The 14853-nt window shown below is 39.9% G+C and overlaps 1 protein-coding gene across 2 annotated transcripts in view; it reads right to left on the bottom strand.

Annotated features, from left to right (window-relative positions):
- TRPM3 (transient receptor potential cation channel subfamily M member 3) overlaps positions 1–14853 on the bottom strand; it is a gene marked incomplete at both ends in the record, with an annotated part of 401785 nt that overhangs the window by 24829 nt on the left and 362103 nt on the right. For both annotated transcript variants that reach the window (XM_082074996.1, XM_082074997.1), the window contains 3 exons: positions 1531–1782; positions 3858–3986; positions 11376–11516. In XM_082074996.1, coding sequence (XP_081931122.1) covers positions 1531–1782; positions 3858–3986; positions 11376–11516 — 522 coding nt within the window. The remainder of the gene's footprint in view (positions 1–1530; positions 1783–3857; positions 3987–11375; positions 11517–14853) is intronic.

Genomic DNA, 14853 nt, shown 5'->3' with positions numbered 1-14853 from the left:
AAAAGAAAATTTCTTACCATTGGAAAGATAGAAAGAGTAATATTTTTCCTTCTAAGTCTAAAACTTGCAATAGAAGCTCAAGATAAAAGCTCAGGCATTAAATTTGATCTGCAGAGGAACTCAGTAGCTGTGATGGGCTTACTCTGTAGAAATATGTATAGCCAGTCTGATGTTCTCCATAGTACTCAGTGGTACTTGCAAGACCATGGAGTGGAAAAGACAAAACCCAAGGACATAAATGGACATGTGATTTAAACAAAAATACACAAGGGAGCACACTGCAGCCTGGAGTGAGCAGGTGCAACTCCCAGGGAAGTCTGTGCATGATATAAATGGGTTGGCCACTACATAGGGGAATACGTTGGCCAGAAAATAGATGTGAGAGGCAAAATTGTGTAACTCAAACCAGTTGGGCATTGAATGTGTGGGCAAAGTGGATGTGTCAGAGTTGCTGAGTGCATAGAAAGTTGGCTGAGGTATGAAAATCAAATAACAGGAAGGGACAAAATAAAAGAACTTCCGTCCTTTAACAGTTGCCCGCACCTTCGGAGTACTCTGGTAGCTAAATTCAACACCTTCTGAGTGGGTGCTGAGCCTACAGAGGGCAGTGATTTTCCTGTATTTGTTTTCCACAGAAAGTGGAGTGAGTCTTGATACCTTGTACACATGTGAGGATGACAAAGGAATGGAAATTGTATTATTTTGCTGATTTCAACCACTTCCTTCTCTGTTGACCCCAGGAGAAAATTAAACCACTGTTTATACTATTGCTGAAGCTGGGCTCCTATCAGCCATCCGTAACACTGGCTACTATAACAGAAGATGTAATTCATGGCCAATTTGTTTATTACTGAACTGGCTTTCAGACTGCCTTTGCTAGCACCACAGCTCTGAATCTTTCTGTGCATGACACCTGTGAAAAATACAAGAGAGTAGGAGGGTAGTTGTTTTTTAAGAATTTTATACACCGTGTATTGTATAAGCCCTAGTGACCACCAGATCCTCTGGCGGAGGGACACAGTTCATGTGGGGCAGGAGAGAATTGTTTTCCCTTTGGTCTTTGGTCCTTTCTCTTGTCCTGCTGCCCTTTTACAGTAACCTTCAGCAAGAACTGTTGAGTGTTTTCACCTCTGTACTCTGGAGCTATAGAAAATCCCCATCATCAACATCCTATTGTCTTCTTGTTTATTTTTTTTTTTTTACCTTAACAAACCAGCCTCCTTCAGAACTAGTTGAGTATTAGCATCCTTTGTATTTTCTGCAAATGAGGCACAGAGCTGTAGGATGGATGGCTTTGCTCTTGCAAAGAGATCTCAGAAAAAGACAAGCAATACATCATCTAACAGATCAGGGAGAGTCTAATCCTCAGTTCTATGGTTTTGATTCAATAAGGCACTGATTTCTAGCTTACATGAAAATGCTAATGTGTAAAAACAAATACAGATAAATCTTCAGTGATATCATTAACCAAAGATATCAAGTCAAGAACATGCTGGCAAAACACTGAGGGAGTACACCAAATTCTCTTACCATTTTCCCAATCATCATAACATATGGTCCCAAATACTTGTTTACTCCGAAGATGTCTAATAACCGTATATACCAGTAAATTATGTTAACACAGTATATCACCCGGCCATCGCTCCGGAGTGGTAGATCTTGCAGACGGAGCACCATCCCAACAGAGAACAGGAGGATGGCTATGAGATCAGTAACGTTCCAGTACTCCTGGAGCCAAACTTTCACTTTCTGTAACAGTTTCCCAGGCTCTGACATCAATATCTGTAGGACAGAGGACATGGGGAGGAAAGGAGCTGAATTGTCTTAATTTAAGCTTGAAGAAATCTGTAGTAAACAGATACATGCCACACAGGCCAAAAGCAAAGCTGATAGACTCCTGTCATACATATATGTCTCACCTACACTATGATTTTTTTTGAGAAATCTTCCGTTTCAACCATTATCAGCATATATCTATGTGCAAGATACTTAAAAGAAAAAGGATTAAAACCTCACATGCTCTAAAGTCCCCACAAAATCAGAAGAAATACATGTATACCTTTCTGTTTTTCAAATTTATTGACACTACTAAGAGTCTTGGAATGGAGGGAGAAATATAGAAATATATTTTTTTTAGAAAATTCACATTTGAAGAAGCTGTAGATGTAAAGAAAAATATTCTAAAATGTGTATCAACCTCTCAATAAATAATTAATAACCATACAGATCTGAGTTTAGCATTTAATCCAGAGAGATACTAGCTACTACTTGGACCTGTTTTTGGAAATTAATTTCCACAGCTGAAAATATAATTCACAAAAATAATTAATCTTACCTTATGAATTTATTGTCATTCTATTTGCAAGATCCTTTTGGAGACCTGATTTTTTTCCCAAATTACTGTTGAAATTATTCCTCAAGTGATTTCTGTGAAAAATTCCTAGCTTTTAGTGAGTTAACAAGCTGTTTGTTTCAATTTTCTATATTTAGCCTGAGAACATTTGAGCAGACTCATACAGTTCCTTAAAAAGATGAACACCATTCTTAAAATGTTCTTTTAATTTATTTTCATCTTCTGTGAACAATCTCAACATCTGCTTAGAAATCCATTCTGACAAATGTTCTTGAAAAACTTTTGTGGAAAGAATGATTTGGGGTGAACGATCAGACAAACATGGCACACACAATTCCTGCCAGCAGCCTCCCACCTACTGAGACAGTGGTGCTTTGTCTCCATCAGCATTGAAGAGTCCTCATGTGGCTACTGCCACTGTTCTTATTTTGGTTAGCGAAGTACACTCACTATGGGCCACAGAAGTAGTGTAATTTCTCCTGCTCTTTTTATTTCTAATGTAGAGTTTACTGTACAGTGTTTGAAACCTTTGACGTCTAAGTGGATGTTGCAAAACCAATTTTTGTCTAGTCCTCAAAAGCTGTACAAAATACAAATGTAGATGGTAACAAATTCAGCCCAGGGGTACAAATGTGCTGTTTCAGCTGAGGTCAACAGGACTCGCACCCACTCACATGAGGGCTGAATTTGGCCTCTGGTGTCATTGTGGAATAAATGCACATTTGGCCAAGTGCAAAGGACAGAGCAGCAGCTGCAAGTGGGAGAGACCATGAGGGGCAGGGGATGGCACGTCACCCTCACTGTGTGTGTAGACCAGTCGTCACCTTAAATGCTCTGTTTCTGATCTATGTGTCTGCTTTAGGGAGATGCATGCTATTGTTTGACATAATTAGCAAGAAATTTCAAGATCAAAAGGGGGAAATACTATTAGAAATGTGCTGCAATATTCAACGTGAATCTAAACTTCCCCCCAGTTACGTCTGGTTTTGTTTAAAGCATTTGCTCGAGATACTTGGACAGACAGAACAGCTGTAAATTTTGAATGAACTCTATTTGAGTTGGGGTGGAGATTAAATATGGGCTTTTCGGTTGTCATGCTATCACCATGTCTCCATATCCATTTTGTTACAGCATATCTCCTTTCCCTCTCCCTGAAACATTCTTCACTCACTGGGCTACATTTCAAGAAATATGGCTGAGTTTTAACATGTCAGAATACTGTCCTATACCTGTGAATGCTATTAAATGTGCATCACACTGAAGTCTGAATAGAGAAATTCTGTTGGAGAGAGATTCTTGATTCTAAAATAGAGGAAGATAGATTTTTTAGTGCTGTGCTTTTAGCAATCCATCCATTTTTCTCCAAAAAAACAAAAGAGCAATTCTAGGGTAAACCTGTTCATGAAAAATTATCTTGGGAAAAATAATAAAAGCATGTTAAAATGAAAAACCCCACACTTTTCCTTTTTTTTTATTTTGTCTTTCTTGGTTAGGATGCTTTTACCTCTCTCATCTTCTCTATTCCCAGAGTGAAAATGTATGAGATGACAATCCATTCCTGTGTAGATGGCCAGCGATCCATCTTCACTAACACTATATAATTGAACAGCATCAAGTAACCTATATATGCCAGCTGTAAAGAAAAAAAATGAGTGTCAATAGTCAGTATAATTATATGACGGAGCTGGTTTCTTAGGAATTATTTGATATTCCTAATTTGACCATAACCAGAGTTAAATCAGACTATTCTGGGCTATCTGAAAAAGCTCACATACAGTGTGGAATCTACAAAATACATGCACAAACAACCTCTGCTCCAGCTACATCAGCCTCCCCAAAAGAACTGTGTTAATGCGGTCCCCCTGGATTATACCACAGTGATGGGAACTCTGATACCACTATAACAACTACCAAACTAAGTTACCTATATGGAGATTTCTTCCTCAGCTACTTCTAACACCGGTCCTCTGTGTTTTTTCTCCCTGTTCACCTAGCCTAGGCTGACTCTGGCATTCCAAATCCGTTTTGGACAATCCTTGCCTGGAGCCCAAAAGGTCCTAGGTGTTGCTAGAGGTCTTCCTACCCAGAGTAGTGCTGACCTAACCCTCATCATGATTCCTTCCCAAAACACTGTTCCTCCTACTCACATTGCTGCAGCAAGTAGCCAGGCACAGCCAGACATTCATTTGCTGTATATTTTTTGTAAGTTTTTAAGTATAACTGTTTTCCTTTTCATTCTCTAATATATCTACCTTCTGGCCTAATTTTTGATACAGTGGAAGGAGTATATTACGTTTTTAGTTTCTTCTTCCTTTCTTTACGCATGCTGAATATAATGAAATGATGACCCCAAAAAAGACAGGCAAACTGCACCATCAAGTTCATAAAACTCAGAGAAATGCAAGTGTCACACTGGAGAATGGGCTGTAGCAAGGGTGAAAGGCTGTGGCTGGAGTCTGTGGTGGCCAGAATCCAACTGTCTGTCTACTTTAGTTTTCAAACAGCAGCCCTACAAGAAAATGCATCATAAGCCAAATTTAAACCAGGGAAAAGATGATTCAGTTCTGTGCATTAACATTTTCATCACTATGACAGAAAGCTTATACCAAGCATCTGTATTTCAACACAGTTTTTCTCTCTTAGCTGCATGTTCCTCACAACTATCGTGTACTTGGTGTCAGACTTAAGATGAAACAACCACAGAGGGGGTTGGGTATGAGACATTTGGGTATGATTATTTCACTGTTCAGCACCTCACAGAACAGGATTTGTAGTCCTGTTGTATTTGTTAGAGAACATCACTTCTGCTCTGTGTAAAAGCCACAGGGTTCTGACTTTTCTTCCAGTCGCTTGTTTGAAGGGCAGTTCAGAGAATTCTCTACATTGTCCATAACTATCAGTACAGAGATGACAGTCAGTTGAACCACTGCTTCTGGTCTACATAAAACAGAGGAGGAAATTATCTCATTTTTCTTTCAGTTTGTGCGTGATGATGGATTGCAGCACTCAGGTCTAGAGACTGGTTATCCCTTAACACTCCTAAAGGAAATGGAGAGCAATATTGACTTATGTCAGTGTCTAGGGTGTCAGCTGAGTCAGCAGAAACTCTGTCTAGGCTGGCAGAACTGGACACACACCTCCCTAACTGAAATAACACCTTCTACTAAAGTGCAAAAAGCAAGGTGATACTGTCACTTAATACCCCTCCTCTTAGATCTTATTGATTATTAATTATCAGCAAATCTTATTAATTTGGTCTGACTCAGCAGCCTTTGCTGAGCATTTGCAGTTCGCATGACAAAAGAATAAGGGCACTATGGTTTACACAGGTTGCAGAAACTACAAGACCCTCAGTGTAATTAGAGGTTTTTGCTGCTTCTTCATGTGTGTGGTTTTTTCTTTATTTTTGTTGTTGTTGTTTGTTTGTTTTGTTTTGTGTGTGGTGGTTTGTTTTGTTTTGTTTTGTTTTTGTCAACCCAAATATAGATTATAACTTCTTGGTGCAGTTGCTAAGGGAACTGACCAGGAAAAGTGCCTTCCTAGATTTGATTCTCATTAGCAGAGAGGGTCTCATGGGAGATATGGTGACCAGTGGCTTCCTTGGCCACAGCAAACACGAAGTAGCCAGGTTTAAAATCTTTGCTAATGGGAGGAAAACTACCAACAAGACCTTAATAGTACATATGAGGAGAGCAGACCTCAGGCTGACTTAGTAAGATTCCCTGGGAAGAAGCTTTTGAAGGTGTTTGGGTCCAGTACTGGTCACTTCTTAAGCACCACCTACTAAGAGCGCAGGATCAGGCAATTCCAAAATACTGAAAATCTAGCAGGCGAGGCAAAAAGCCAGCTTGGTTGAGCAGGGATCTTCTTCTTGAAATACAGCAAAAAAAGAAATTACATGGTCAGTGGAAGTAAGGTCAGGTCTCATGGAAGGACTATGGGGAGCTGCTCACCACTGTAGGGAGGAAATTTGTGCTGCCAAAGCTCAATTAGAATTGAAGCTGGCCAATACGGTGAAGGACAACAAAAAAGGCTTTTGAAAATATATCAATGGCAAAAGGCAAGCTAGAAATAACACTGGCCCATTACTTGATGAGCATGGTCACCTTCTTAACAGGGACATAGACAAAGCCGAGATGTTTAATGATTTCTTTGCCTTGGTCTTCAACACCAATTATGAACTTGGGGGCCCCATAACCCTGGGCTGGAAAATCATGAGTGTGAGAATGATAAACCCCCCGTCAATCCAGAACTTGTACAGGATTTGCTACTCTGGCTAGATCATTACAGGTTGATGGGGTCTAATGGGATTCACCCAAGGGTGCTTAAAGAGCTGGCTGACATCATAGCGAGACCTCTCTCCATGATCTTTCAGTGCTCTTGGGAATCTGGAGAGGTCCCGGAAGGCTGGAAGCTGGCAAATGTTTTCCCAATCTACAAGAAGGGCAACAGGGATGACCCTGGCAACTACAGGCCTGTCAGCCTCACTTCTGTTCCTGGCAAAATCATGGTGAAGATTGCTCTGTGAGTTATTGAAAAACATCTGAATGACAACACAGTTATTGGTCCCAGTCACCACAGGTTCATGAGAGGAAAGTCTTGCCTGACCAACTTAATTTCATTCTACGACAAGGTTACCCACCTAGTTGACCAATGAAAGCCTGTTGACATAATCTTTTTGATTTCAGTAAAGCCTTTGATACTGTCTCTCACAGTATCCTCCTGGACAAGATGTCCAGCACACAGCTGGATAAACACACAATGCAGTGGGTGAGCAACTGGTTGACAGGCTGGGCTCAAAGGGTTCTAGTAAATGGGGTTATGTTTGGCTGGTGACCAGTCCCTAGCAGGGTTCTGCAGGGATCCATCTTAGGGCCAGCACTCTTCAATGTCTTTATAAATGACTTAGACTCAGGATTTGAGGGATTGCTTACTAGGTTTGCTGATGACACAAAATTGGGAGGAGCTGTTGACACTCTCGAGGGCAGAGAGGCCCTGCAGAGGAGTCTGGACAAATTGAAGAACTGGGCAATCACAAACTTCATGTAGTTCAACAATACTTCCCAATGGTGAATTCTGCACCAGGGACATGGTAACCCTGGCTGTACATACAGGCTGGGGAATGAGATGCTGGAGAGCAGCTCTGTGGAGAGGGATCTGGGGGTTCTGGTCAACGACAAGTTAAACATGAGCCAACAGTGCCCTGGCAGCCAAGAGGGCCACCTGTGTCCTGGGTGCACCAAGCACAGCATTGCCAGCCAGGCGAGGGAGGTGACTCTCCCGCTCTGCTCTGCACTGGTGCAGCCTCACCTGCACCACTGTGTGCAGTTCTGGGTGCCACAGGATAAAAAGAATAGAAAGCTACTGGAGAGTGTCTACAAAGTTGGTGAAGGGTTTGGAGGGGAAGCATAGGAGGAGCGGTTATGAGTCACTTGGTTTGTTCAGCCTGGATGAGACTGAGGGGAGACCTCATGGTGGCTACAGCTTCCTCACAAGGGGAGGAGGAGGGGCAGGTGCCAAGCTCTTCTCTCTGTTGACCAACGACAGAACCCGAGGGAATGGCAGAAAGATGTGCCAGGGGAGGTTTAGGTTGGACAGTAGGAAAACGTTCTTCACCCAGAGGGTGCTGGAGCACTGGAAAAGGCTCTCCAGGGAGATGTCACAGCCCCAAGCCTGACAGTGTTCAAGAAGAGACTGGACAACACCCTCAGACACATGGTGAGAACTGTGGGGTTGTCATGTACAGGGACAGGAGTTGGACTCGATGATCCTTGTGGGCCCCTTCCAACTCAGGAGATTCTGTGATTCTATCAAAAATGTAATGAAAATCACTGCAAACTTTTTCACTGAAAATCTGTTTCCTTTAAAAAAAAAAAAAAAAAAGGAAAACTACATTGATTTAAGAATAAAATGACGCTCAAGCTGCACCATTCTAACCCAAGAAACAAGCCCTTTAGATAGTGAGTGGCATCCCCCTTCTTGCTCCCCAGACCTGTTAACTTGCTGCTGCCTTCCAGGAGCCTGTCCTGATCCCACATTGTGATAAATCCTCAGTACAGCTGCCCATGCTGGTACTCTAGATTCTTTGAAAGTGCTACTACACAAGTAGCTGAACTGTCTTTTTCTTGCTTTTACATGGCTTCACAAAGAGTTAGGTCCTGCCATTTTCACCCTTGAGGGCAGTACCTCAAGAAATTAAGGAGACAATGCCTGCTAAGAAGTTTCTAGGGTGAGTTGCTCCCTATCCTCCTATGGACGCTGTACCATTCTATAGAAAACACTTGAATACTCATTATGGTCAGGGACAGACTACGAAATTGTACCAGCTATAGAGTCCTCCTTTTCTCACTGACTGAAATAGTTAAATGAGCATAAAATGAAGTGGTCCCAAAATGCAAAACTTAGGGCAAAGCTGTGTTGATGTTTAGAATATGACTTGTACTCTGGGTTCAGTTCCCTCTGCAGCTATTCCTTCTCAGAAGACACAGAAGTGTGGGCTCTTACAACCTGCTAGCATCTCAGCCTAAAGCTAGTAGTTAAATGGAAAAGACCATCCTCTTCTCCTCAAGAAATCTGTGAGATGAGACTTTTTTAGTCATAGTTTTCAAAGCAACAGCCACAGAACAGAGCAGTTGACTTCTTAAACTATTGCATGTCCAGAGAGAAATGCTGATTTTTTTTATGCCTGATAAAAAGCTGTTTATTTTGGCTCATCTGCTGAGTCACAATGTTACTTCCTCAAACATCCCCACTCTTGTATATTTTAAGAATGAAGGTGGATACAGCTACAGAGTGATAGCTGGTAGGTATAATCTCTGGTAGAATAATCAGATGATTTTAAAGGGCATACAAAGCCATAATTATAGTCCCTTTTCTTGCATTTTGGACTGTAGAATGTAAAATTTGGAGGATGTATTTTGAAATCTATGATTAATACTTTTGCCTTTGTACTTGTAAACAGTGTGACAGACTGTGCAATTTTAAACCTCATCTGAGAGTTGTGTTGCTTTTAGACTCCAGGAGTTTCTCAGTATACCCAACTGGTCAAGCACTTCAGACAGAATCCACCTTAATTTGCTCTTCAAGTTCAGTGTAGCCAAGAGGCAGCTTTAGTAAGTGACCTTGATTGAAACCTGCCTCAGGACATAAAACTGTAAGAACAGGTCTAAATGGAAATGCAATATTGATCTTTTTCTCCCATTTCAGAATTGAACTAACAGGGAGAGCCTGGATGCTTCTTTCTGTTTACAGTGTAAAGACTTTTTTGGTTATACAAAATACATATTGCAATTGATAATAGGACTAGGCTGCTGATGAGCAGTTTCCAGACTCATTGGCCTGATTAATGTTCAAAGGCTACATAGTTCAGCAACTAGTTACTCCCAGTTGCCAAACTGGAGTTATTTGCAGCATAGGCTGTTCACTACAGTTTAGTCTCTGTTGATGTGAGTTGTTCCTGCTGTCTCTAGACATTATCGCCTGGATCTGAGCAAGGCAATTTTTCTTGTAAGAAGTCATCTACAGAAGGATGCATTCTTTGTTATTTGCTGTGCATTCAGCAGAATGATGGAATATGGATTTCAAGTATTCCTGGAAAGGAACACTTGAAATAATCTGGCCAGTTCCACTATGCTGAGGCAGGACTAATTACAGTGTACCATAGCCGACATATGTTTTGATAAGATAGACTTAGAGATCACTAATAAGAGGAAATCTACCATCTCCTTACAGAGTTTACGACAGTAGCTCTCACAGCAGTTAAAAACTGCTTCCTAACATCTTACCTAGAACTGCCTTGCTGCAATTTAAACCATTATTTCTTGTCCTATTCAGCAAGGATTTGGAGATTATTCTATTTTGTTCCTCTCTGCAGCTACTTACACATATCTGAAGACTACTACATTCCTTCTGCAGACTTTTTTTTTTTCCCCCAGAGAAAATGACCTCACTTCCTTAAATCTTTCCCCTTAAGTTCTTTTGTGTCCTTCGAACCAGTGCATAATTGTCACATGATGCAGAATCTGAACTGGAATAGAACTGAAATGGAATCTGAACTGAACTGTCTGGAATTCCAGACAGGGAGACTGAAAGGATTACTTTCTGTGTTCATTTTACTTTTTGATCTCATCCTTCTACATTCTATGGCAACTTGCAAATTTAATAACTAATCTCTACTCCATTATCCAAGTTTTGAATGAAAATATCAGCACCTGATGTAGGAGATAACCTGAAGGACTCCTTTCCAAACCCTTCTTCCAGCTTGATAATGAATAATTAATATCTGCTCTTGAGGAGTAATTGCCAAAAAGCTTTGTATCCACATAGTAACTTTAATATAGCGGTTATTAATTTATCTGTGAGAATACCCTGTGAAGTTTTTTATATTGTCTCACTCTAGTCAAAATACATGACATATTTTTTCTTCTGCTTCACCTGCAAGGTCTGTTTCTTTATAACACAGGGAGATTATAATGATTTGACATAATTTGTCCCTGAAAATTGTACATTAGCTGCTACTCCGTTATCTCGTGGGTACTTACACAAACACTTTCTCTGAGAGACACTCTGCAGACTAGTCAAAACAGAACAAAGAAAAAATGTTCCAAGAAAATATGTAGTCTGCTTTTTTTTTTTTTTTTTCCCCATCAATTTTTACATGATTCAATATCCTGATCCAGCACAGCCTCCCATTTGGCTTACTATTGGGAGCTCTCCTATTGGGAATTGTCCTATAGGGAATTCCTTGGGAACACTGATGACAGCAATCTGCTACTTTGAAGGAAAACATACACAGTCCATCAAATTTTAACGATTAACTTCCTGAATGGAATGATAGTCTTTAAAATTCCTAGGCAAGTTGGCAAGCTTTAGCTGACTTCCACAAAAGATTTTTATTAAATTATTTATAGGTGAGCCCTCCAATGCATGCATATACAAACTTCCAATGAAATACCCAAGATGACCTTAATCCGATTTCAGTATTTGTCCATACAGTAGTAATATAACAGGAAAGATTTCTTACTGTGTAAAACCAAAATTTAACAATGGGAGCATTGTAGAACTCGTAAATTTTTCTTCCAACAGGGATCAGTCTGTGACTGCTCTGAACTTCCTCTTCCTCTTTCTTTCTTGAGGATTCTCCATTCCCTCGTCCAAGCATTGCCTACAAGAAAGAACATTCTTGTGTTTCTTTCCATGTGAAAGACAAATTAAGGTATTTTTTGAAATTTCAAAAGGAACCTATTCAAAACTTCTCTGATTTCCTCATCTTTAGACAAAACCAGGTGACCATAGCTAGCTGTAAAATGCTTTGTTCTCAGATTATCTTTTTTTGCATGGAAGTTGCTGCTTAATACTTTGTAAACCGAAAAAGCAATGCTTTGGCAGCAACTGTCAGCACCAGTGGAAAATCCTTGACTGGTGAACAACAGAAAAGATGTGGAGAACATTTCTCCTTTTAGCTGTGTAGACAGCAAAATTTTTACCTGACAATCGCTTTTTGTGGTATTCTTCTATACTATAAACAGACGCACACAGAAAACAGACAAGTTTTGGTTTTAAATAGAGAGGAGTTCATCAGGCTGAGACTGAGAGAGAATAACATGGGAAAGATAAGTTAGCAGTTGCTGGACTGGAAGCAAAGCCAGTGACTCTTTTTATGTTGATCTCTGGATCTGTCACAGGCGATGATCCCACAGTGAAGTTCACAAGGATGTAGAGGAGTTCACTGCAGCATTAAGGCCTTGGATCGAAAGATCCTTCTACATGATTGTGGTTTCTTCCATGATGAAGTTCCAGACTGCTCATGCACTGTCTCTGTTAGGCTTGATCCCACTTTTACCACTGCAATTCAGACTCACTGAAGAGCTACGCTGAACTCCAGAAACACAAGCTCAAGTCCTCAGCTATAAGTGCAAACCTAACACAGGCAAAAGATGGTAATATTTTATTTACTCTTAGCTTCATGGTCAGTTGCAGAGAGGTGGAAGGAGTGACTAAACTATATACTCACTGAAGTTGCTGCTTAGAATAAAGTATTCCTTTGTATTTAGTGTACAGCATGATCTATTAAATGTTCTTTCTGAAACAATTATTTTATGAATGGTAGACTAAGAGTGGATTTCAGGTCACTGTGCCTTGAGCAAGTTCCTACTATCAGGCTTGTGGCAGCACCTATAGATTGTAGCACTCCTGTACATCAACGGAATTGCAAGAATTGAGATACCACTGTCCTACCTAAGTATGCAGGGATTGCAAGATGTTTATTTTATTTAAATGCTTCTTACTTTTGTACTTTCATGTTAAATGAAGCAAACTTTCACCATCCCTGAAAAATGTTATTATTGTTCGCACCTGCAACTTAAAAAACATGGAAAATTAAGCCCCTAAAGAGAACAATTAGATGCCAGACACGTTGTCTTTCAATAAGGAGGTCCTTCTTTTATCTATCTCTGTGCTCTCTGATTCAACAGGATTTTCAGCACATACTTAGTGAATCAGCTTCAGGTGAACAACTTGATCTGGTTCTAGGGCCCTGCAGGAACAGGAGATACCCTTCTCACATATTTAAAAGTAAGAAGCACAATCCTCCCTTTTCTAGGCCTCATGTGCAGCTATTCATGTAAGTCTTTGGTCCTGTAAAATAGTAATTTGTAAAGATAAACTGATGACTTTTTTTTTTTCTGTTGTTTCAGTTAGTGTAGATATTTGTGACATTATTATGACTGTGTATCATCCTAGACAGCTCCTGCCTAATGCTCCTCTTTCATTGCATTTATGCAAGTAGTTTTTTCCTCCGCTGTTGTTACTTTCCACATGGTGCCTTACATTCTTGACTTTGACTATGGACAGATGTTGCCCTGCGCATTTTTAACAGAACAGAACAGAACAAAGATTCAGGACACAAATACGCTGCACTGAAACTAACCTGCCGAGATACTTTTAAAACTGCAGCCAGCTCTGATGAAGGAACCTGTTTCCTTTATCTTTTTATGCCTGCAGATTTCTAAGTTCATTGTCATAAATGTAGATAAAACAATGCATATTAAAAAATTAAATATACCTCCTGTTGATTCTCACAGAGCACATAAAACCCCCTAAAAGACCATCAAGAGTTTCATAAAAAAAGGAAAAAAATGAAGCGGCTGTTCAGCAGAGGAAAAGGGTTCTTATTAGATAAGCACGTAGTCTGCAAGAACATGATTCTTACTGAATATATCTATAGTAGCAGAGATTATGTAGCCTTTACAGAATCCCAGGTGTCATTATCTGAAGTCTACAAAACAAAAGTGATTCCTTGATCCACATCAGGGATTGTTTATTTGAGAGAAAAAGAAGTGAAATATGATCTGAAGTGCTTTGGGAAAATTATAGCCCAAGAAGGTACTAATTTCTTTGCTTCTCTCTATTTGCTGATGCCTTTTTGGGGAAATATGGCATACAGAGTTTTCTGTAGCTTTTCCCAAAGCCTTGTCTCTACTGTCCTCTGGTGCTCAAAAAATTGGCAGCAGAGTCAAAATGAAAGCTGACAGCATTAAAAAATGAGTAGTGTTGTGCATTGGTGAAAGGGATTATTTACAGGGTTTAAATACTTCACAATTTTATAAACTTACTGATTTTTAGACACCCTTAGCTCTCACTGGAATCAGCGAGTTGTGGATGTTTTTAGGATGAAGTCCTTTCAGTACTCAGACTTATGCTTTAGCTCATGGATGCCGATTTCCTGTTTGCTATTGCTTTTTTGTTCATAATGACACTATAATTTTATCTTGTTATAATTATTTTTGAATTAAATATATCATATAATAGTAACCTCTCTCTTCCCTCCCCCATGCTACAGATGAGGAATTGCTCTGAGATGGCTGGGGATTAGGTTTGACCTGATGTCCCTGACTGTTAATTATATCACAGTATTAACAAATTGAAAAACCTCCCTATTAGAAACACACAGAAATAACCTAAGTGACTGTGTTAGCAGAACAGCTGCAATGCTGAATGTGAACAAATGTGTTTTCACTTAGAGGGGGAAGCACTAGGGTGGGAATAACTCAAGACACTGCTCTGTGTGGGCGGCATCTCTTTCCCTAATACACAATTTTGCCCATGATTCACCATGAGTCATGCAAGGTAAGCCTGACAGCAGCTCAGCTACATTGTAAAGTGTGGTACAACTGCATCATTTTAGCCTGAGGGGATTGATGTGAGCATAGTTTTACATGGAGATTTTAGAAATCAGGACTTTTTTTGATTATTTGGTGTGGTTTTGGTTGTGTTTTGTTTTTGTTTTTGGTGATGGTAGTGTTTGTTGTTGTTTTTTCTTTTTTGGGGGGAGGGCAGATTTTGTTTTATGCAATTGATGATAGTTCACTGATAGGGAACCAGGACAGTTTTGGGTTGTGTGTTTTTGCATTAATGATCCTATAAATAGAAATCTTTATAAAGAGAATATACTTTAAATAACAGGAATTTCAGTCCTGCTAGAATTATCACAGGCTCTTCAA

The sequence above is a fragment of the Streptopelia decaocto genome (assembly GCF_964273445.1).
Source record: "Streptopelia decaocto genome assembly, chromosome: Z".
NCBI classification, from domain to species: Eukaryota; Metazoa; Chordata; class Aves; order Columbiformes; family Columbidae; genus Streptopelia; species Streptopelia decaocto.
The sequence above is the reverse complement of the archived record's forward strand: the minus strand, read 5'-3'. Positions and strand labels throughout refer to the sequence as shown.